The sequence below is a fragment of the Mesocricetus auratus genome, unplaced genomic scaffold (assembly GCF_017639785.1).
Source record: "Mesocricetus auratus isolate SY011 unplaced genomic scaffold, BCM_Maur_2.0 Super-Scaffold_100008, whole genome shotgun sequence".
NCBI lineage: Eukaryota > Metazoa > Chordata > Mammalia > Rodentia > Cricetidae > Mesocricetus > Mesocricetus auratus.
The window spans coordinates 42937393-42960116 of record NW_024429192.1 but is presented as its reverse complement, the minus strand read 5'-3'; the positions used below and the strand labels follow the sequence as shown (position 1 = coordinate 42960116).

The window sequence follows — 22724 nt, the reverse complement described above, 5'->3', positions numbered from 1 at the left end:
CACAAAACCTTCGAGCTAAAATTTATCTTGCCAGCAAGATGTGCTGGAGTAAAGGTGGCACAGAAATTATGGGCATGGCCAACCAATTATTGGTCCTGCTTGAGACCCATGCCATGAGAGTGAGCCCATCCCTGACACTGCCTGGAGAATCAGAAATCAGAGGTTGGAAAGCCCAGAATCCTGCGATAGAACCAAACAAACCCCGAAAATGTAAATTAAATGATTCATAAAGATATTCTGCCATATTCATAGATAGGAACCTGGCATAATCACCATCAGAGAGGCTCCATCCAGCAATTGATGGGAAGCAGATAAAGAGCTCCACAGCCAAACATTAGGCAGAACTCAGTGAATCCTTTAGAGGAGTGGGAGAAAGGATTGTAAGAACTATCAAGGACACCACACAAAAACCCACAGAATCAACAAATAGGAGCTTACAGAGACTGAACCAACAGCCAGGGAGTCAGCATGGGACTGACCTAGGCCATCTGCATATGCTATAGTTGTATAACTTTATTTTTTGTAGGGTTCCTAACAGAGGGAGCAGGGACTGTTTCTGATGCCTTTACCTGCTTTTGGGATACTTTGCCTCCTACTGGGTTGCCTCATGTAGCCTTAATATGGGCATGTAGTTGCCAAAGGAGGAATAGGCCCAGGCATTCTCTCGCAAGCCATGACCATGTGACAATACATAGATTAATAGTTATGGGTTAATAATTAAGAGAGAAGTAACTAGTAAGAAACCCTAGCCATCGACCAACAGTTTAATAATGAATATGTCTCTGTGAGCTTATTTGGGACTGAAAGGCAGTGGGACCAGGTGGGACAGAAACTCCAGCTACATAGGGAGAGGTGCCTACCTTACTGCAACTTGATTTGCAAAATTTGGTATATTCCTGAGAGGCCTGTTCTTTCCTGAAGGGAAATGGAGGAGCAGGGGAAGAGATGGGGGACTGGGAGGAGAAGAGGAAGAAAAACTGCAGTTAGGATGTGATATATGAGACAATAGATTAACTAAAAATTTTAAAGGAGAATGTCTGAGGACTCCCTGCATGGTGGCCTGGAAAGGCCACTGGTTAAAGCTCTGAAGGTGAAACCTGGATTGTGTTGGAGACCCCAAGATGCTGGCAATGCTAGATTCAAGAATAGCTACATACAGAGAGAGGAACCATCTCAAAAGCGTCAACTGTTTTGGAGTGAGCAAAGCTGGAAGGCCAAAGCCCTTTGATATCAGACATGGAGTTAAAGGATTTGGTTTCTATCTTAATTTTATAGCTGGTAATAGTTAAGACATCACCTTAAGTCTTAGAAAAGACTGGACTTTTAAATAGTTTTGAGACTGAAAGACTAGCAGAACTTTTGAAGTTGAATTGAATACATTTTGCACTGTAATTTGGCCATAATCCTCTGGGGACTAAGGAGTAGAATATGGTGGTTTAAATGACCTCTAAAGGCTTATATATTTGAGTGCTTGGGTGTTGGTGGAACTGTTTGAGAAGGATTAGAGGTGTGGCTTGTGGGAGGAGGTGTGTCTCTGGGGGGGGTAGGCTTTGAAATTTCAGTTAATTGCCACTTAGCTTAGTCCTCCCTGCTCTTGCTTGTGGATTAGGTGTAACCTCTCAGCTACTGTCCCAGCACCATGCTGGGCTGCCTATTGCTATGCTCCCTGTGGTAATGGTCATGGACTCTAAACCCTCTGCAACTGTGAGCCCCAATTAAAGGCTTTCTTTCATGATGCTTTGCCAGAGCAATAGAAAAGGACCTAAGAAACCAAAGCTTAGTGAAAACTTCATGCCCAGTTCCCCACTGGGATGTTCCTGCTACAAGTCTCTTTTTGGGGAATGTGGGCAGAATTTCCCTGGCCATACTGAACCGGGTATGTTTGAGGATGCAAGATTCTGGAAAAAAAAACATATTCAGAGCTGGAATTGCCCTGATGCTTCACTTTGGATGAACTAAAAACTAAATCTCTGCTTAAGGAGATGGGACATATGTAGCCTTCAGACACATGCTTCCTGATTGTTTTTCTATACTCCAAAATGAATCCATTATAAGGCAACAGTTTTAAAATAGAATTTGGTCTTCACTGCATTTTACATAGAATGAACACTCTTATTGGGGAGAAAAGTAGGAAGTTTAAATGCATCTTTACTTTTTCAATATCATCAGAAGGAGCTTTGTCATTCAGCATAGAAGCTTTCTTTGGAAACCACAACAGAGACACATAAAAATTCACAAAACACGTAATAATTATCACAATGCCAAATACCCTTATTAAGGGATGAAAGAGAACTGTTAGGGTTTCCTCTATGCCAGGGTGATAGAATGGAGGGTAGGCAGCCACCTCACCAGAAAGCCAATTTCATGTCACACATTCCCGGAGTCTGGTCAGTGGACTAGGAGAATTCCTTATAAACAAAGAATTTTGGCAACTGACTGGGGTAAAAAGTGAGCAGAAAAGGTACATCCTTAGTGCTTCAAATACCATGCGATTGTTTCCACCAAGTTAATAGACATCACCATGTTTCTCAGCATCCAAACTTCCCTAGTGCCTACAGCCTAAGCTCCTAAACCAAGACCCTAAGGTGTATGCTACATGCAACAGTAAAGAGGAGGTGAAGGTACTTACCTTAGAGCCACCAAATTGTACACATTACCTTCATTTCTAAACACAGACAAAGTGAAAAGGCAATCTTCTGAGAGTAACTTTGATCAAAAGATGGCATGTTGCCTACCACCATGAGTAAAGGTGTTTCCATCAATGACATTTTGAAAAGTCTTAACAAACCTTTGTAGCAACACCCCAAAAACATCAGCCTGCCCTATTTCCAACTTACCTACATGCAGCCTGTGCACTGTGAGTAATGTATACTCAGTTGAAGAAACATTACACAAGTATTCCCCACTGTCTGAAGCACGAAGATGTTTCAATGTTATGGGGAAGCCACTGTGATTTCTTAGCTCTTTCTTCCGTGAGAATTGAGGGTCATTAGTGGTGGTGTCCTGTGAATAGTTCAGATGCCAATCCAAGACAGAATATATCCCATTTTCTACTCTGGACCAAGTAACATGGAAGTCTTCATTTTGTAGAGAAAAATTGCGGCTGACTGTACACCAGAGTGAAATGGACTCACTTTGATTCATCCAATGACTACCTAAAAACAAAACCAAAAAGGAAACTAGTGAAGACCAAAATGTCTGATGGATATTCTAAATTACACTTAAGATTAGGAAGGAATACAAGCTACAGTACTTAAGTCTGTGGGGAAAGCTTTCTGATATCTATATTGTAGAGTTTCCTACAAGAAAAGCTGCCCTGTTTCTATTTTAACATTTCCCTCTAAGGTTATATTAGACCTTGGAGTTGTGCTGGAATGGAATATTCCAGGGAGGAAAGCTCCTGGATTTTAACTCTTCCACCCTGAAGAAGCATTCTGGAGCACTACACCTGCTGCTAAGTTAGCAGCCTGAGTTCAATTCCCAGGATACACATGGTGGAAGGAGAGAACCAACTCCTGCAGATTATTCTCTGATTTCCTCTTGCTCAACGTACATTACATTTCCTCCAACAAGTAAAATAAAAATACTTTAAAAGACCACTGTGTAAACACCAGCAATAATAATAGTTAAATCTTTCAAATGGAGAAAATCAGGGGCTGTAATCTTCTAACAGACACATATTCCTGTGCAGATGGGAAATCCTATTTGAAGAAGGAACCATAGATAGATAAACAAACATTCATGGACTGATCTCCAGTGTTTTGTTTCAGTGTGAAAACACTTAGTAAGGTAGGTACTTCTATTTTATGAATAGGAACTGATGCTCAGAACCTATGCAACACAAATTATCCCTTCCGCAGACTTTTTTTCTTGTTTGTTTCCTTATAGATCTATCACAAGCACTCCCGGATTCTGACATAGCCCTTGTATGCAGAAAATTCAATGAAGTCTACCTGCCAACGTCCACTCTCCTCTCCATGTTTGATTGAGAAGTGAATTTCCAATAGCACACTCAAAGGATGAATTTGATCCTGTAATATTCAGTGTGCTTTTAATATAAAAAGGACCCAGAGTACTATTTTCTTCTGAATTGCTTTCAGAGACATCTGCATTATCCATTTTCCATGTGATATGTGCATGAGGATAAATACTCAGGATACTGCATTCCAGAAAGCTCTCTGTGTTCCTTTGTTCATATTTCATTAAAGGTGTGTGGAAAGCTGCACAAAACAAACAGTGAGTTATGAAGAATCATGGCCACTAGTTTCTTTATCAATACCTCTATAATAATGGTTAAGTTTTATTAACAAGATCTCTCATTTGTTTATATAAAAATTAAATCCAAACAAAAACTGAAGAAGCTTCAGATTGGGTATTGCTGCTCTGGAAGAATGGAAAGAATATGCATGGGTACACAACAAATAAAAATCATTAGTCTCTAGAACTTTATCTGACAAACTTAGTGGCCTCACTGGGCAAGAAAACAGGGTCAAAATCTGCAGAGTTCATGCAGCACTTTCTGGACTCCTTAGCTCCTGACTCAGCCTATTTGAGTTTTACTTTTATTATACAATTCTGAGTCAAGATATAGAACTGTTAAATCAGTCAGAGGAAGAAATAGTCAGAGGAAGAATTAAATTTAAAAAATAGATGATATCCCCCAGAAGCATGCAATACTCTACACCACTATATTATACAGAACACCCTAGCTGTGCACACACTTAGATGTACTCATACTCACTTGCCAGTGAACCTCAGAGAAATATGATTTCTCTTCCAGCCTGCTACCCTACAACAAATAAATGTATATGTATATGTATGTGTATGTGTACATACACACACATGTATATATATATATATATGTATATAGTCACTTATGTAATAGCTTTATAATTGTTTTGTTTCCTTTTAAACAGGTTTTTTCATGGATTAAAGTCTGGCCTCAATCCACAGATCCTAATTTTTCAATCTCCCTAGTACTAGAATTACAAATACATGTTACCACACTATGTTCTCTAATAGCATTGTTTCTTAAAAACCTATGCTGAGCCATATATGAGACATCCATGTCACAAGCCCCTTGTAGGATAAAAGGGTTAGCCAAAGAAACACACCTTGACCCCAAAACCAGAGCCAAAGAAACACAGTTTGGCCCTGAAACCAGAGCCAAATCTATCCCTGATCAACTGAACAGGAAACCAACCAATTCCTGAGCAGGAAAATCAACCAGTAACCAGTCTCTGAGCAGAAAACTAACCAATCCCTGAGCACAAAATCTAGCATCCTGATTCTGAACCCAGAGCCAGTGAAAGAAACGCTTTAGTCTAATAACCAGAATCAAAGAAACACACCCTGACCATGAAACAAGAGACAAAGGAACATACATTGATCCTGGAACCAGAGTTTGTGAAAGAAATACACACTGGCCCTGATAACATAGCCAAAATGTTAAAAGGGGCCAGGGGAAAAATAGTTTAGCCCTGAAACCAGAGCCCCTGACCAACTGAACATGAAACCAATCAATTCCTGAGCAGGAAAACTAGCCTATCTGAGTTTTTCCAAGTTCAGGGCGATCAAAATCTGATCCTGATTCCCTCCTGAAAAACTCCACTCCTAAGAAGCTCTATATGAGCCTCACTTCCTGCCCAGTTATCAGTTGTCCTTCTTCACCCTGGCAGAGACAGCCACTCTCCTGGATTCCTTCTTCCCAAAGACATCTTTTGCTTAGCAGAGTTTTGGGTGAAGATCTTTCACCAGCACTGCTGGGACATTGCCTTAGGAGAGCTGAGCAGAAGAAAAAATGGATACTTCTGCTGGGAAACTCCTTTGTGAGTGGAGCGGAAGTAACAACTCGTTGCCAGAGCTAGAGCAGATCACTACATTTCTGCAGGAGTTTCCTGTTTTGCAGAGTACAGCAGAAGAAGCAACATCTTGGGCAGGAGTTGAGAAGAAATGGATACTTTCTCTGGGAAGCTCCTTTGGGAGGGGAAGAGCTTTAATAACTCTCTCAGAGAGGAGCTGGATAGCTACATCCTGCAAGGAGACCATTCCCCACTACACCCCAGCCTCAGATATAGTCTGACTTCCCCACCAGTCAAGATACCTTTCTCCTCACAGCTGTAGGTATCAGGATTCCTCCCATCACTAGGTATAGCCTGACTTTCCCTCCAGAGCTGTAACACTTGCACTCCTTCTAAGGCTCAGGGACCATTGAAGAAGAATGGAAAAAAAGATTGTAACCATTAGAGGTTGGGGAGTACTGTGACAAAACAGTGTCTTCTGGATATGACAGAACAAATGTACTCATAAACATACAACAGCTATGTCTCCCTACATAAGATATGAAAAAAATCAAACTAGTCAACATCCCAGCATGGGGAAGGCAAGGCACATAAGCTGACTGAGGGGCTACTGACAGCTACTAGTGAAGAGATAGTTTTCTTTAGGAGTATGACCACCTAGTAGGTGGACCATGGTCTAGTACATGGCCTCATACACGTACATATATGGGAAGCACTAATTAGATACAGTGGATTATTTAAAAAGAAAAAATGAACATGAAGTTGGGAAGAGTACATAGATCCAAGAGAAGGTAGAAATAGGGCATGGGGATTGTTTATGATAAAATTTATCTAACACCTATATTCATGTATTTAAAATAGCAAAATACAACTGAACTAACAATAAATTCTTAATAGCAGTAAAATTGTCTATGAAATGAAGAATACTGTCTAACATACCTTGTCAATGATAAGCACACTCAACATCATGTTATATCAACAAGAATTCTTGGTAGTATGATTATGAATAGGCCATGAAATTATTTATTTTGTTTCTTAAGTTTTAATTGGATTCCAGTTTAATTAAATATAAACTTAACCATGAGTGCATTAATCATATAGTATGGCTAGAGTTACATAATAGCTGCTACAGAGAGGGTAAAATCATGCAATATCAATGGTAACTTCTATCTTATTACAAATAGGCAAGTTAAATTTAATTCAGTATTTCTCATCACCATATTGGAAGAGTTGTTTAATACTAATGATACTCAGCACTGATAGAACTACCAGGGAAATGAATGTCCTTATGCTGCCAATAGTATTGGAATATCAAAACCTTACTTGTGGTACTTTTAGTTCAGATAATTTGTAATCATCTTATGTAACTATAAAGACACTCACCACAACAGAGTCTGTGGTGGAAAACACTGGAATCCCTGAATACCCACCAATAGGGCAAATGGTTATATCAATCATAGCAAGTCCATACTATGAGACATTATGTTATAAGCACTAGCTATGAAATTATGCAAGGTAGAGTTGTAAGGACTTGAAAGGAAGATCTTATATTAAGTTCAGAAAAAGCTGTTTCAGAATCATATCAAATTATATCATTATGCCTTACTAAAATTTACATAAATACTTACCTCCCACTTTTAGCACCACTCTTTGGTCAGTACGTTCATTTTTTGTTCCCACATAGCAGCTATAAATTCCTTCATCCAGAAGGCTCAATCTTCTGATAGTTAGAGAGGCGTTCCCATTGTGAATTTCACCATGAAAGAGGGATGTCCTGTTTTCATATCTAAAATACTGGGCTTCCAAATGGTCCTTGCCACCAAAGTAACTGTGAACATAATTATTCTGGTTTCTCCAGTGAATTACAATGTCAGCCCCACTTGTAAATGGGCAAGGGAGAATTACATCTTCATCATATCTTCCAAGAATGAGTTGCTCATTATTACTCACAAGGTGACTGAAGGGGACTGGGAAGAATAAGTCTAACATGGGGAGCAGAGACAAAATGAAGAGGGTTAGTGACAGGTGCTTATCACAGAGCTTATGTCAAGACAGACTGAATGAACCACCTAGAAGAATAGCCTCACCACATTTCAATAATCTCTAACTTGGTAGCCATTGGAAACAAACCCTGATATTATGACAGAGTATCTTCCTTTGCAGTTGAATTGAGTCAAAATAACTGTGAGATTGGCAACTGTCCAACACTTAAGCATATTAATTTGTAACCCACTTGAACAACAATCCATTTCTCTCCAAATCACTGCTATAGTATTAGTAAGATTCAATATGAAAGAATTCACCTTTGATTCCTACTGCAATATTAATAGGTTTTGAAGCTTGCTAGAGTCAGAAGGCCCTAAAACTGGGGAGAAATTAGTTTTATTGAGTCAATAATTATATTGAGAATTTAAAAGACAATTCTGGGTTCAACAGTCTGTTAGTAGTCTAGAAGATACTCTCAGCCAAAGCCAACATAGGCAGGAGACTAAAAAGAGAAATGAAGTAATGTATTGACTTTGGCTTTAGAACTGTACTAGTGATTTTTCATCATCGTGAGAAGACACCTGATAAAAACAACCTAAGGGAAGAAATACTTATTTGGCTCATTGTTTCAGAGGGTTCAGTCCATCCTGGATGACTCTATTGTTTCCAGGTCTGAAGTAAGGCAGAACATCATGATGGTGGAAGCATCTGGCAGAGGTGACAGAGAAAAGGAGAGGGGACAAAAGCAAGGTATCGTTCTCAAGGATATCCACAATGACCTACTTCCTCCAACCAAGAGACTATTCAGTGTAATCTGGAAAATGATTTGCAATAGCCATATTTTCAGTTTCAAATAAGCTACTTTATTAAGCATGTAGCAAGCAAAAGTAAAAGAACAAATAGCAAGCAGCAGAAAGGTAGAATCTGAAGACAGAGCAAAACACCATCCATCACATGCTTATAGCATCAAGCAGAAATAACTAGATTAGCCTGAGTGAGAGAGTAAACAAAGGTAACACCATCAAATAACTGCTGGAGTTCCCAACTGAGAGTCTCCCCATTGATAAACTTGTAGCTTCCTGTTCCCACTGAAAGCATTTTTATATCACAAGATAAACAATAGTAATGTCTGTAAGGAATGATTTGGCTTCTAGCTGCTCACATTAACACAATGTTTTTATGTGTTTATCTGTTTGCTCCTCATCTGTATTCCCTGTTACAGAGAGCCAAGTGGTCACCCTAACTCTGGACAGGATTTTAGAAGATGCAAGCTAAAACCATGCTTGATTATTATATGAGGCAGGGCCCCGTGGTCTCAGAACCTGCCCTCAAACAATTAGCACATTGCTATGTCTCAGGAAGTTCATATATTCAGAAAAGAGCTCACACTGGACTACAGCAGGATATCTAGTGGTTAGGTAAAAGTCAGCATTCCTCAGGAATTTGTGAAACCAGTGCCCATCTTCTAAAAGGAGTCATTTCCTTTACCTCTGGCATAAGGGACATACAGCTCTCGATTGACATATACATGTGGTTGCATATCAAAACCCATGCTGGCCTCCAGGCTGCATCAGTCCCTACTTACAACTACTTGTTACAAAATTTAAAGACCATGGTAGTTTCCTGGGCCTTCCCCTCAAGTCTCCCAGCTACTGCTTCTCATCCTCCTTGTAACCCATCTACCGTCTTATTCTCTGTCTTGCTATCTTCTTGCTCTCTTGCTATCTCATTGCCTCCCCTATTCTCCCCTGCTGTTCTCCCATCTCTCACAGACAGTCGTGGCCATGTTCAGTCTGCTTCTCCTTTGCTCTGCTCTGGACTCTTGTATATGCCTCTGGACATCTTCTCTTTTTTATTCACAACAAGAACCTCCCCCTTAACCATTCAACGATGCAGCCTTTTCTGTACCTCCATGTACACACAGGTGACAATTTTCCAGTATGTGTTACAGTTCCCACCTCCTAGGTTTCTAGAACCATTCAAAATAACACTAGTAGCTGGAAGCCAAATATTTAACATGTGAGTCTGGAGGGGGCCAAACCACATTCAAATCATATAGATCATGCTCACAATACTTTGAGTCAGAAAAATGAGATTTGGGAAATATTATTCCAGGCATAAATATAAAATTTTAATCCTCTCGATTTATCAGATTTGGCTATTGTTTTGCTGTGAGTGTGAGAAGATTTCAAAAGTCAAAATAAGTCATACACAAGTAAGGGTTTTATAATGAAAACAACTTAACCGCATTATTGCACTGAAAGCAGTATCTACTTCTTTGACTAAAGATACCACTTGTAAGTAGGTCCTATTTTCTTCTCTGAATTCTAAGATACAAGGTAAGAAAGGGCCATGTATTATGGACATTGGAATAAGAGCATATGGATTTTTGCCAGCACTGCCTAAGACTGAGCAGTTGAGTGCTGGCATGACTCTCTTCTGCCTTTTCCCTTCGCCCACTCCCCTGCGGATGTTTCTCTCAGCCATGCTTTGTTAGTCTTTCTCAGAGAGACACAGAGTCTCTGAAGCAAATTTGAGAGATGTGGCATTACATTAAGAAAAACACATGGGCTGGTAAGGAAGAAAAGAAGTGACCACTGATTTTATAGCTGCAAGGCCCAGCCCCTGTAGGGTTCCACTGTAATAACTGATAAATAGGACCACATGAAACCAAAACGCTTCTGTACAGCAAAGCATACAAGCAGTGAGTGAAGAGACAGCCTACAGAACGAAGAAAATTTGTACCAGCTAAAAATCTTACAGAGGGTTGGTGTCTAGAATATACAAATGAATCAAAGAAATGAAACATCAAGAAAATAAAGACTGAAATTTTAAAATGGTGCATGGAACTAAACATGGAGATGAAATACAAATTTCTTCTAAAAGGAGAAACAGTTTTATTTTTTAATGTTCAGCATCTTTTGCCATCAGGAAAATGCAAATTAAAACTACTTTGAGATTTTGTTTTACTCCAATCAGAATAGCCATGATTAAAAAAAAAGACAGAAAATGCTGACAGGGATAAGGAGAAAGGGAAAATTTTATTCACCACTGCTAGAGTGCAAACTGGTATAGCCATTATGGAATTCAGTGTGGAGTTTCCTCAAAAAGCTAGAAATAGATCTACCACATGACCCAACTCTACCAGGCTCATACAGGTGCTCAAAGGTCAGTGTGTCTCAAACAGAGATATTTGTTCTTCAGTATTAATTGCTCCTTTATTCACAATAGCCAGGAAATGGAAACAGCCTAGATGTCCAATGCCTGATAATGGATAATGAAAATATGACATATTTATATAATCAAATATTATTCAGCTAAATGAACACAGCACTCAAACAACTCCTAATCACATATTTATATAGTCATAGATCAACACATAACTCATCCCTCATCTTCAAGTTGGGTGAGTAAGGAGATGGAGAGGGTGTGTATGGGAGGGGTTGGAAGAGTGAATATGATCAAAGTATATTGTGTGAAATTCTCAAGGAATTAATGAAAACATTTAAAACAAATAAAACAACAAAAAGTAAAGGGTCATTCAAGAGTCTGTCTGGGTTATCGTGTTTTAAATGACTGCTTTGCAAGCAGCTGTTCTAAAGTGGTTTCTGTACATTCAATGAGCTGTGCACCTGTGACTTTCAGTTGTGTATCTACATCTTACATGTTTACAAAGGCTAAAGGGTTACATGCTTCTCATGTGTAAAAAGCCCTGAAAAGGCTGTTTTCACTATATTTGGATGCAGATCCCGGCATCTGGATGACCTTGCTACTTAATCACCTCCCACACCTCTGTGGGGCTGGAGAGATGGCTCTGTGGTTAAGAGCACTGACTGTTCTTCCAGATGACCTGGGTTCAATTCCTAGTACCCACATGGTGGCTCACAACTGTCTGTGACTACAGTTCCAGGATACCCAAAACCCTTACAAAGGCATATATGCAGACAAAACCCCATTGTACATGAAAATAAATAAATGAATAAACATAAATAAACCACTCTGTATCGATTTGTCCTGACTAAACAACAGTTTTATCAGAACTGAGGCACAGAGACCATAGCAGTATGCACAAGTCATGCACAGGTCCAAGCTAAGCTAGATATGGTCTGAGTGCTGATAGGGGCAAGTAGACCCAAACTCCCACCACTGACCAAACTATCTCCAATGGACAATTCTGGCAAAGGGAAAATTAATTTTCTCCAGTGGAATTTCACTAGGTGTATAAACCACATTACAGGGCTGACTCAGTGTCTAGCAACAGATGGCCAACACAAAGGGAACTCAATGGTATTTCTGGAGAGTTTTTTAATTTTGTTTTTGTCTTATATTACCTTGTCTGAACATTTCTTTTAACCTTACTGGCCTTTTGTTTGTATATTACCGATTGTGATTTTGTTTTTCAATAGTTTGTGTGTGGGTGTGGGTGTTTCTTATACCTTTTCCTTGCTTCTTTATTATTATTATTTTGATTACTATTTCTAGTTTTTTCCTATTTGTTTATGAAGAGATGGAAGAAGAGGACATGGAGTTGGGTGGTTGGGAAGGTGAGGAGGACGTGAGAAGAGATGAGAGAGGGGGAACCATGGTCAAATCATATTGCATAAAAATTACTTTCAATAAAAAGAATGTGTTTTGCTATCATATATTATTACATATGTGTTTTATATACTATATATGCTACACTTACACAGAATGTATGTGTAACGGAAAGCTTTAAGTCTGTAAGTGATCGAAAATCTTGTTTTTTGCCAGTGTGATAGCCCCATTACTGTGTTCAGCTGAAGGTTCTGAATTTAACTTCCCCAGCACAAGCTGACTCAATATGTAAAGGACTTTTGTGTACTTCTGCTATGATGCTAATTAATGCTGCCTCTTCTATGTCTGTGTGATAAACCTTCTATGATTCGATGCTTATGAAAACAGTTTATCTAGATGGCATACTCTAAAATGAAAATGTTAATGATGGTTTAAAAAGAAAGAATGCCAGTGATAGAACCTTGGAAATCTGTCAAACTTGGGTACCAAACTTCCACTCTGAAACTGTATCAGTCACACCTCCCTTTGTAGTGATGTTGGTAGCAGATAGCATATTAGAGACGGCTTTAATAGAGCACAGAGAAGATGTGGTTTTTAACATTTGTTTATACTTCTGGGCTGCTGTTTCTGCTAAGGCATAAACTGATCACTAAGGACTGCCCCAGGGCTGCAGAGATGCAGCTTAATTCCCCCTCCCCCAACTGAAATCAGAGCTGGTTTGGACTTTTCAGATTATAATATTTGAACATACATAAGGAGATGACTGGGGGAAAGAACTTTTTTTTCCATCTGTGCTTTCACTGTCACCTGTCACATGAGGTCAGCTGTGGCATAGCCCGATGATAGTGTCCTGTCAATGCTCAGAATGTTTTACATTTTGGAGCAGTTTAGATAAGGCGTGTGCAATCTATAGCCAATTTACTTTTTGTGCTACTGCTAATCTCAAGCGATTCAAATAACTAACACCTGTATTACAAAAGAAGTTACCGTGAGATCCACAAGGGTACAGTGCGACAGCAAAGAAGAAATACAGTAGTGCCTGTGCCTTCATGTCTCGTGGAGGTCATGTTAACTGTGCTGTTGAAAAGAAGAAAAAAAAATCATGTTATGGACCGTAACGCAGTAGACGACTGAAAAGAACTACAGTGTCTGACTCCAGGAGATTAAGTTATTATGCATTCACACAAATAATCTGTCATAGCCATTGCACACAATATTATATGAGTTCAGTGGCATTGAACTTCTTCCTGCAGCATAGGAAAAGAAAACATTTATAATACAACTTTAAACACCACGCTCCTGTTTTTTGTTTGTCTGTTTGAAACACACACCTTTTTGCATACAAGATTCTAGCAGGACCCATCACCAAATCTACATTATGGTGTTAATACTGAAGGGTGGACTTCCCATTCAGAGTGGGGTGTGCTGTATGTTAGTCACTGATAAACGGTTTCGGAATGAAAAGGGATTTGGCAGTGATCCTACGGTGGCTCTCTAGACAATAGCTGTTATTTATAAAGCTTCCTACAGTGTGAATACATTGTTTTTATAGTAAAATATACTAAACTCGAACTGAATTCAATATTAAATGCCAATGATAACTACAGTGTTGTTTATAATCACACTTAGGAACAGCTAATGAATGACATCAACCTTGGTGCACACCACAAGCCTGCTGTTAAAATGGGGGTGGGGGATGACACTAGTATCAGTGGTTTGAATGAGGAATACTGCCCATAATCTCTGGTATTTGAGCACTTGGTCTCCAGTCGGTGGTCTTGTTTACTTGGTATGGCCTTGCTAGAAGAAGAGGAAGTATGTCACTGGATAGATTGTGGATTTTGAGAGTTCAAAGTCTGGTCTCATTTCCAGCCCCCAGCCCCCACTTCGTCCTTGTAGTTAAAAACATGATCTCTTTGATTTCTGTTCCTGTCACTTGCTATAATGACTCTCCACCATGATGGATGCTTGTCCCTCTGGAACTGTAAGCCCAAATATGTTCTTTCTTTGGTAGGTTGCTTCTGGTCATGGTGTGTTATTATAACTACAGACAAGTGACTAATATAGATGATTAGTTACTTGTCCACACACAACATAGTATCACATAAAATAGAACTGATTTTCTTGAATGATGGGATCATACTTAATTTTTCCTCTTTGATAAACAGTGTCTTTAAGAATAGCCTATAATTTGTTTTAAAAGCACTAGAAGATTCTGAAGAATCATGTGGCCATTCTACAATCGAGACTGTGCTTTAAATGTGCTATAAGATATCACATTTTAGAATGATTAGGATTATTCTACAAATTTAAATTAGACTCCTCCATCTAAACAAAACCCAGTAGCATAATAATTTATAGTTTCAGTTTTATATCTTAAAGGCTAGAAGGAATTTTTAATTAAATTTGCGACTTTTCCAAAGAGTTTCTTCAACTTGACTCATTTCCTGATTTTCTATTAAAATGTGTTCATTTTCTGTGAAACTTGTTCATTTTATATTAAAATGTAGAGACATAAAAATCAGAAGAGCAACAAAGACAAAAACAAATGTTAAAATAAAAACAGGGTCAATATTTGCTGCAGCCTGGTCTACAGAGTGAGTCCAGGACAACCTCCAAAACAATTCGGAGAGACCCTGTCTCAAAAAAAATAACAAAACAAACAAACAAAAAAGGGAGCCTGGTGGAGAGGGATGGGAAGAAGGGGAGGGAGAGGAGGCTGGGATTGACATGTGAAACAAGCTTGTTTCTAACTAAAATTAAAAAAAGGAAAAAAACCAAGAATCTATGAATGGGAATATTAGTAACTAGTAAGCTCATATTTTCAAAGATTTATTTATTTTTACTTTACTTGTATGAACATTTTTTGTCTGAATATGCATATGTGTCTACCTATTTCTCATTTCTTTAATCTTTAAAAGAATTCACTAAGAAAGTATCTCCATTTTTTCCTTTACAGGCTCAACTTTATCTACTCAGGCTTTGTCTTTGTAGGTTATATCAAAATTCGCCTTTGTGATTGTCATCAAGAACTCCCATCTGATACCATTTGTCATCTTACTCAAACCCAGAGTGCCATCAGCACAGATGACTGCTAGCTCTTCTCTCCCCCCATTCTCTGCTCTGGCTTCAAGGTACTGTTTTCCCTGCTTTTCCTTCGATTGGATCCCTTGGTCCTTCTCTGGTCCTGCTGTGATTGTCCCTTTTGTGTAGAAGTGGGAATGTTCCCAAGTATTCTTCCTCTACCCATAACCTCTGCATGTGAGCTCCTTTATTCCATGGAACTAAATGCTGTCGGGAACCAAGGATTCAGAAACTTCTCTAATGAGCTAGGGTCTTTGACCTGTTTTATCTGTAGATGTCACAAGGACAGTATGAGCCTAGGATGTGTGCCTTAGCCCCGTTTTCATTATTTTGCACTCAAATGAAATTGAACAGTAAGGATTATCATGTGTTCCCTCAAGTATTCATTCTGATCACCGATACCAAATTCTTCTAGTTGTTTAAGCCAAAAACTAAGCTTTTTTTCCAGTTCCTCAAGACCATAGACTTGTCTGTTGTCTACTTCTCTCTCACTCCTCTGTCATCCTGCTGCTCCAAAGCACTGCTGTCTCTTATGATGAAATCCAATAATAGACATCTGGATAATAATCCTTGTCTGCCCTGGCTTCCTTATACTTCCTTATACTGTTGTAAACACAACAGTCAAGAATCATATTTTTAAAATATAAAACTCATTCCATGACATTATCCTAATGCAATCCTGGAGTAGCTTCCCACCATGGAGATTAAGATTTAAATTCTTCCCCCTGCACAGGAAGCTCTCAGTGTTCCAACTCCTTCTTCAACCTCCCCCATAGTAGCCAATAATGCAAATTCCCAAAGACTCATGAACACAAGTACTCCAGTCCAAGGGTCAGTAGAAGCATGAGCTGAAAATTGGGTCCTTGAGACAATTTAATTCATGTATTTTGAATAAAATGGCTAATTACAGTAACCTACTTATCATCTAAGATAAAGTACCATGAATAAAGTACACAAAAGCTCGATTTAACACTATAGAAATAGTTTCAGCTAAGTGAGACAGTTAATGAGCATTTGGCCCTATTTTTATGCCGAGGTTTTATTTTTAGACATTTACTTCTTTCCCCCTCAAAGCAGCAGAGAGCATCTACCTTGCATGAAACTGGTGGTCCAAGTTGCAATCAACATGCTTACAAAAGGGTTCAAATGTTAGAAATAGCTTGTTCTGGTATACTCTGGCTAGGATCCAGATGTGAGGGAGAAAAGCAAAAACCAGTCTCTGTAAAGAACACAACCAAAAGGAATCCAGATGCCAAAGGCAATCAGAAGAGAAAGCTGAAGCTATTTTCACAACTGTATCATAAGGGTGAGAGAACAGTTATCCCTGTGCTCATTCTAACAGCTACAGACCAAAGCCTTAGGAACTATCAGTACCAGATGACTGGGGTGCCAGACATCACTTGGAGGCAGACCAGAGTCTTGAACCTGTACATGGCCAACTCGAGGCCAGTTACTGTTTTCCAGCCAGCTGGACAAGTCAGCTGCTGTGCTTTGAAAAAGAACCGTGGATCACACATCTCAGGGCCAGTTAACCCTCAGAGTCTTTTTGAGGAAAAGCAGATTCTAGGGTACTTCCTTCTCCTCTGCATTTTAAAAAATTTCTTTGTCGCTCCACAGGGTCCATGGCACTGAGCCAATTTGTAAAAGAAATGGAAACAGAAGGCAAACTCTTTGTAGCATCCTGGGGATTTCTCCTTAGCATTTACTTAGATTTTAATAGTATTGACTTTGTTTAGACAGAATAAGAACAAAAGAATAGGACTAGGATTGCCTCCTCTTTATGCAAATATCTCCCCTGATGTTTTACAGCAGAACTCAACCACATAGGGGATTCATACATTACATTGAAAGTCTGAATCTCTAGGGGGTACCATTATTGCCTTAGGATCTATTGGTTGAGATTTCTATTTTGTTTTGTTTTGGAAACCAGGCTACAAGTCCATGCTGATGCATTCTGGGAAAGATTGAGAGGTGTGGTTGTAGAGACACAAGGGTGGAAGAAAGAGCGAATGAAACAAGAATGGAGAGTAGACACAAGATGATGGTTGTCTTCTTGGCAACCAGAGAGACAAACAGCCATTTGTTCAGCTGAAAGCAACTGTATGGAATATACCCACGGAATCCAAAAGTGTTGGATTCCCTTGGAGCTGGAGTATAGGTGGTTGTGAGGTGCCTGCCGTGTACGCTGGGAATCAAACTGGGGTCTTCCAGAAAAGAAAGCCGTATGTGCTCTTAATCCACGAACCATCTCTCTAGCCCTACTGTATAGAATCTTAGCTGTAGGACACCTTGCACTGTTAGAGGGTGGGGAACCATAGTCGATGTTGAGACTCTCTGAGTTAGGTCTAGATTGTGCTGTAGCTCCCCCTATGGACAGTCCAGTGGAGGACCTGACGAAATGATATTGGTATGTCTATGTGAGCCAGGGTCTGATGATGATGACACAGAAATATGGCAGCTGACGTGGGCCCTGGGCTTTTTTTTTCATAATCGTGCTCCAAAATGTTAAGGACCCAAGAGATAACACCAAGTGTGGTTGAAAAATGGAGTTCAATAAAAGTACCCATTTAAAAAAAATGGTTCTGACATGCTTGATTTTTGTTTGTTTCTATGTTTTGTCATTTTGACACAAACTCAAGTTATTTTTGACTGAAGACTGATCTAGGAGGCCTAGCTCAAGCAACGTCTTTGGTCTCTGCCTCAGTTTCTGCCTTCAGCTTCCGCCTTGATTTCCTCCATCGACACTTAATGGACTGTGATGAGTTTATGAGAGCCAAATAAACCCTCCTACTCCCAAACTTGCTTTTGGTCATGATGCTTTATCACAATAATAGAAACCCTAACTAGAACAGGTACTCGTTAAATTTCTGATCTTTTTCTAATTAGAAGATAATTAATGGCCTTCCCAGGTCCCTTACAATTGCTTTAATCAATTTAGCTTTTGGATGTGAATTACCTAGCTTCTACTGTCTGCTCAGTAACTGCAAAGTTCTTCAGAAGGCAGTGACTGTGCGGCAGTGGCAGTAGCAGGGAGTTCCACCACTTGACCAGCGCCTACCGCAGTGGTAGGTTTAATGAAACTGCACTTCAGAACTTCCCTGGTGAAGGCTGAGTTTTTAACTGGCCACGCCCTTGCTTAGCTGCATTTGCGATCTACATCTACATCACTGCCTTCACTTCCTTTCAGGGCACATGTGGGACCACTCCGAACACTTGCTCACACATCTGCTCTCAGGTAAGGTTGGGTCCCTGTATGTATAAAGACTAAGACAAAGCACTTCTGTAGGAGACCATTGCTTGAGAGGATCAAGGTGTGGCTCTGTGTCTTTGAGGACCACTTTGCAGTTTAGATTCTAATCATGCATGAAATGCTGTTGGGGGGGCAATTATAAAACTCTCCAAAAAAGTAGTATTATGTATAAGAAGGAATACAATCAGATACAGAGGGCTTTTGTTCTCCCTTCCTTCTTTCTTTCCTTCCTTCCTTCCTTCCTTCCTTCCTTCCTTCCTTCCTTCCTTCCTTCCTTCCTCTCTCTCTCTCTCTCTCTCTCTCTCTCTCTCTCTCTCATTCTTTTTGGTTTGTTGCAAGAATGCAGTAGAATCACAGGCAGGAAAACAGACAAAGGAAATCACCCTGGGTAACATAGTAGACAACAGGCACCTTGTCAAGCATGATAAGACGGGACACAATTGAAGACTGCATTAGGAGGAGTGTTGGTCGTGTGCAAATGTGAAACCTAGAACTTCTTAAAAACAGTGACCTCTCCCTCTTTAAATCATGCTGATAATGCCGATGGCACACTAATTGTGTGGGGAAAACCAAGGCTCATTTCTGTGCACTTCTGCTCCCTCATGCTCCTTGAATAATTTAACAGAACGGTGTGTAACAGAATGCTAATTCCATAGAAAGACAAGAACAAACAGTACTTCTGCAGCAAGGAAGCTGAATAAGAGGTGCATTTAGGAAGGGCTAAAGCAAAGCAGGCCACAAAAAGAAAGAGGAATTTAAAAGACTGTGTTCTCAGATGAAGCATACTACAGATAGCAACAAAAGAATGAAAGCCAACTGTAGAATCCCAGAAGCAAGTGGATAGAGTCTCCGGAAGGCAAAGATCCCTGGCAATGTTCAGGGAATCAGCACTGACAATATGGGATATTACTTCATAGGCGTGGAGGGTACCAGAAAGAAAACTCAGAAAAACAGCAAACAGCAGTTTCCATATTCAGAACAAAGCCTGCCTTCTCCCACCCCAGAAACCTAGACCACAAGTGGGTTCCTACAAGTTCACAAAATTGAGATTTTAATTCACTGCACAACTTTTTTTTTAAACAAAATCAACTACTTACTGGGCCTGCTAATACAGATGTTAACGATTTCAACTGAAGTAATGAACAGTCCTATATCCTATAAATGAAGTATCACAGGGGAGGCTCATCAGTGTGTGGAGGCTGAGGAATCTGGTCGCACTGATGTAGGATGCTTCACGTGATTCTGTGGATTTACTGCCCAATTCTGACATTAGAACTTTGTCCTATGCTGGTCAGAGGCATTATATACAAATACAACTATGGAGTGTTAGGGATAGAACTTGTCCATGCACTCATTTCTCAGTGTGAGTTAATCATCCCATTTTAATGCTCATCTTCTTCCTTCAAATCAGGAAGGGGAAAGCTCTTCCTTGCACCGCCATGCGGAGGTGTTAGGCTGGGTGAACCTGTAATTGAATACCAAAATTAAAGATTTGAGGTACAGAGCAGGTTCAAACCAATCTTGAAAAGACTCATTCCTAGCTGTGTGAATGACTTAGAACTCCTATCTGGTAATGCTCTGTGATAGAGTACTTCCAGTAAGTATCCTGCCTATATACACGTGGATTAGTGAGTTCGTGTCCCCAGGATTTAATGCTGCTGCTAGCCTGACTGCCTAGTATACAAGAAAAGAAAAACTACTGGCATAGCTCGGTGAATCACTTCTAAAGTACAGGGGTTATCATGTTTGCTTTGTGCCAGTGAGATTTCTGTAGTGCTCAGGGTCAATTCTGCCAAATAACTTTTGTTTATAAAGCATTGTGTCTGCAGCCCTGAATTGTATATACAATCCATTCCTAAGTTAGAGTCAGAAAATGTGAAGATTCCAAGACGCAAGAACAAGTCCCTCACATTTATCCTGACCTCCTAAGAAACAGGAGTAAGTTTTTTGTCACTAACACTATACAAGCTGAGCATCACCTATAGGTCATAAACTACACGGATGAGCCAGACAGTCTTTAATCTCAAATAGTTCAGTCTAGTACCGGAAGACAGGTGGATTATGAAACAAATAAATCATAACAGAAACATGAGCAGCAGTAAGCGCTCTCATGAGGTGCTATTAAATACTGGAGCCTGCTGGGGTAGGGTACTTAGAAAAGGCTTTCAAAGCATCTGTTTTGAAGAAAAAGGAGAAACAGCCCAGAAGGAAGAATAGAAAAGAGGGTAAGGTTAGATGTTCTAACAGAAAACAGAGAGAAGCTGCAGCCACATTGAAACATAAATCTTAGATGACACGACCAAGCAGCCATGTGGAAGACAAAATGCTGGAAAGATGTGGAAGGGATGAATCATGGTTATTCTTAGAACTCATACTAAGCACCCAGGAGATAATCATGAAGTTAGACATATTTTAGAAAGGGTAGACCAGTACAATTGTAATGGTTGACAGAAGGAGCCAGCCTGTGACAAAGAATGCAACAGGAAGCCGTTCAAAAGCAGCTTACTAATGTGAACGAGGTAAACTATCTAAAGACAATATGAACTGCGCTACGGTCCCTTTCTTCCCTACTAGCAGAATTCCTCTACCCAGTCCTGTGTCCTGTGTAGGATGTGTCCACTTCTAAATAAGTGGAGGTAACTGCAGTGGCCATGACTGATTCAAGGCAGGACTTGGAGTCCTCCAAAATTTGAAAAAGCAACTGTATGCTGGTGGTCACACTGAAGTGAAGCTCTGTCAGTGGTGGGAGGTGAAAGCCAGCCAGAAATTCTCAAATTCCTTGAAAACTGAAAGCCAGCTGAACTGTGTTTATCAGACCCTTGAGTGTGGCATGATGGCCATAATACCTGTGTGCCCACCCTTTCCTGCTTATGACGTTGAGTCTAAGGGAAGTAATAGAGTGTAGTGGGAAGTATGTTCAATCTCTTTCACTGCATTGTCCCTTATAAACTTCTGAAATAAATTTAAAAAACAACCCTACCATCTGAACAATGGAATTGAAAAGGAGGCCATTAGGAGGACGTCTACCTCAACTTGTTATTTCCCTCCTGATCTCTACCTTCTCAGCATCAATTTGATGCCTAGAGTCAGTACCCATCTAACAGATAGGTGAGGAGCAAAATAGTTAAATGTCAACAGGAGATGGACAAAAGGACAAAACAATGAGAGGATCTACATTTTTAACTTCTAAGCCCCTCCCTATACCTGTTCTGAACCTCCTACCCCTAGACTGTTAATTAAGCAGTACATTTAAATTACCTTGAAATGAGTGTTCAGATATCTCCAGGTATTTATAATTGACACTGAATTAGAATAATCAGTGAGGAAAAATAGCTGAAGCTTTTCTTATTTTTCTAATAGCAAAGTGCAGAAGAAAGAAATCCTCTCTCTCTCTCTATCTCAGGAAATGGGAAGTCCTGTTATCTTTTAACAGAATAAAGAAGTATTCATGTGCTTGGTAATAGTACAAGTAACATTTAATTTGAAGCTCCCAACATTAGATATGAGCCATTGGAATTTTATAGCTACTTGGATGCACCTTCTGTTGTGTATAGAAGGTTTCTAACAGAAAAAGCACATTTACCTTAAAATTCCAGTTTCCTTTTAGTATCAACATTAAAACGAAAATACTTCCAAATAGAGCATAGTTTTACAAACAGGAGAGATTTCTGCTCCACCAGAAGAGTTCGTCTGCCTATTTGACTCTGCAGGAAATCGTGTTTTCTTATTTATTTCAAAGAAAAAAATAGTAAATCCTTGTTTTCAAAGGGATTATAGAAATAAGCCTATAAAACTGTAAAGTAACTTCAAAGTAAATATCTGAGAAGTAATGAATCTGACATTTTACAATATAACTATTTGTACTTCAATGTCATAAATTTAGTGTTGAATTAGCTAAGGGTTGAATCAGCTACAACATTAATAGAGGTAATACAAAAGCTTTAATTTGGCATATAGGCTTTCACTTTTAGAAAAATTTAAGTTTCACTCATTTTGACATACAGACATGTTCGTTCATACAAATTAAGTCTCCCAGTGAACCTACCAGGTCAAACTCTACCCAGTTC

General features: G+C 39.5%; 1 protein-coding gene across 3 annotated transcripts in view; it reads right to left on the bottom strand.

Moving 5' to 3' along the window:
* The window catches only part of Hhla2 (HERV-H LTR-associating 2), a 92769-nt gene that overhangs the window by 12958 nt on the left and 57087 nt on the right, over window positions 1-22724 (bottom strand). For all 3 annotated transcript variants that reach the window (XM_040750728.1, XM_040750727.1, XM_040750726.1), the window contains 4 exons: window positions 13311-13400; window positions 7430-7783; window positions 3954-4220; window positions 2838-3155 (listed from right to left, as the gene is read on the bottom strand). In XM_040750728.1, coding sequence (XP_040606662.1) covers window positions 2838-3155; window positions 3954-4220; window positions 7430-7783; window positions 13311-13374 — 1003 coding nt within the window. In that variant the 5' untranslated portion in view covers window positions 13375-13400. The remainder of the gene's footprint in view (window positions 1-2837; window positions 3156-3953; window positions 4221-7429; window positions 7784-13310; window positions 13401-22724) is intronic.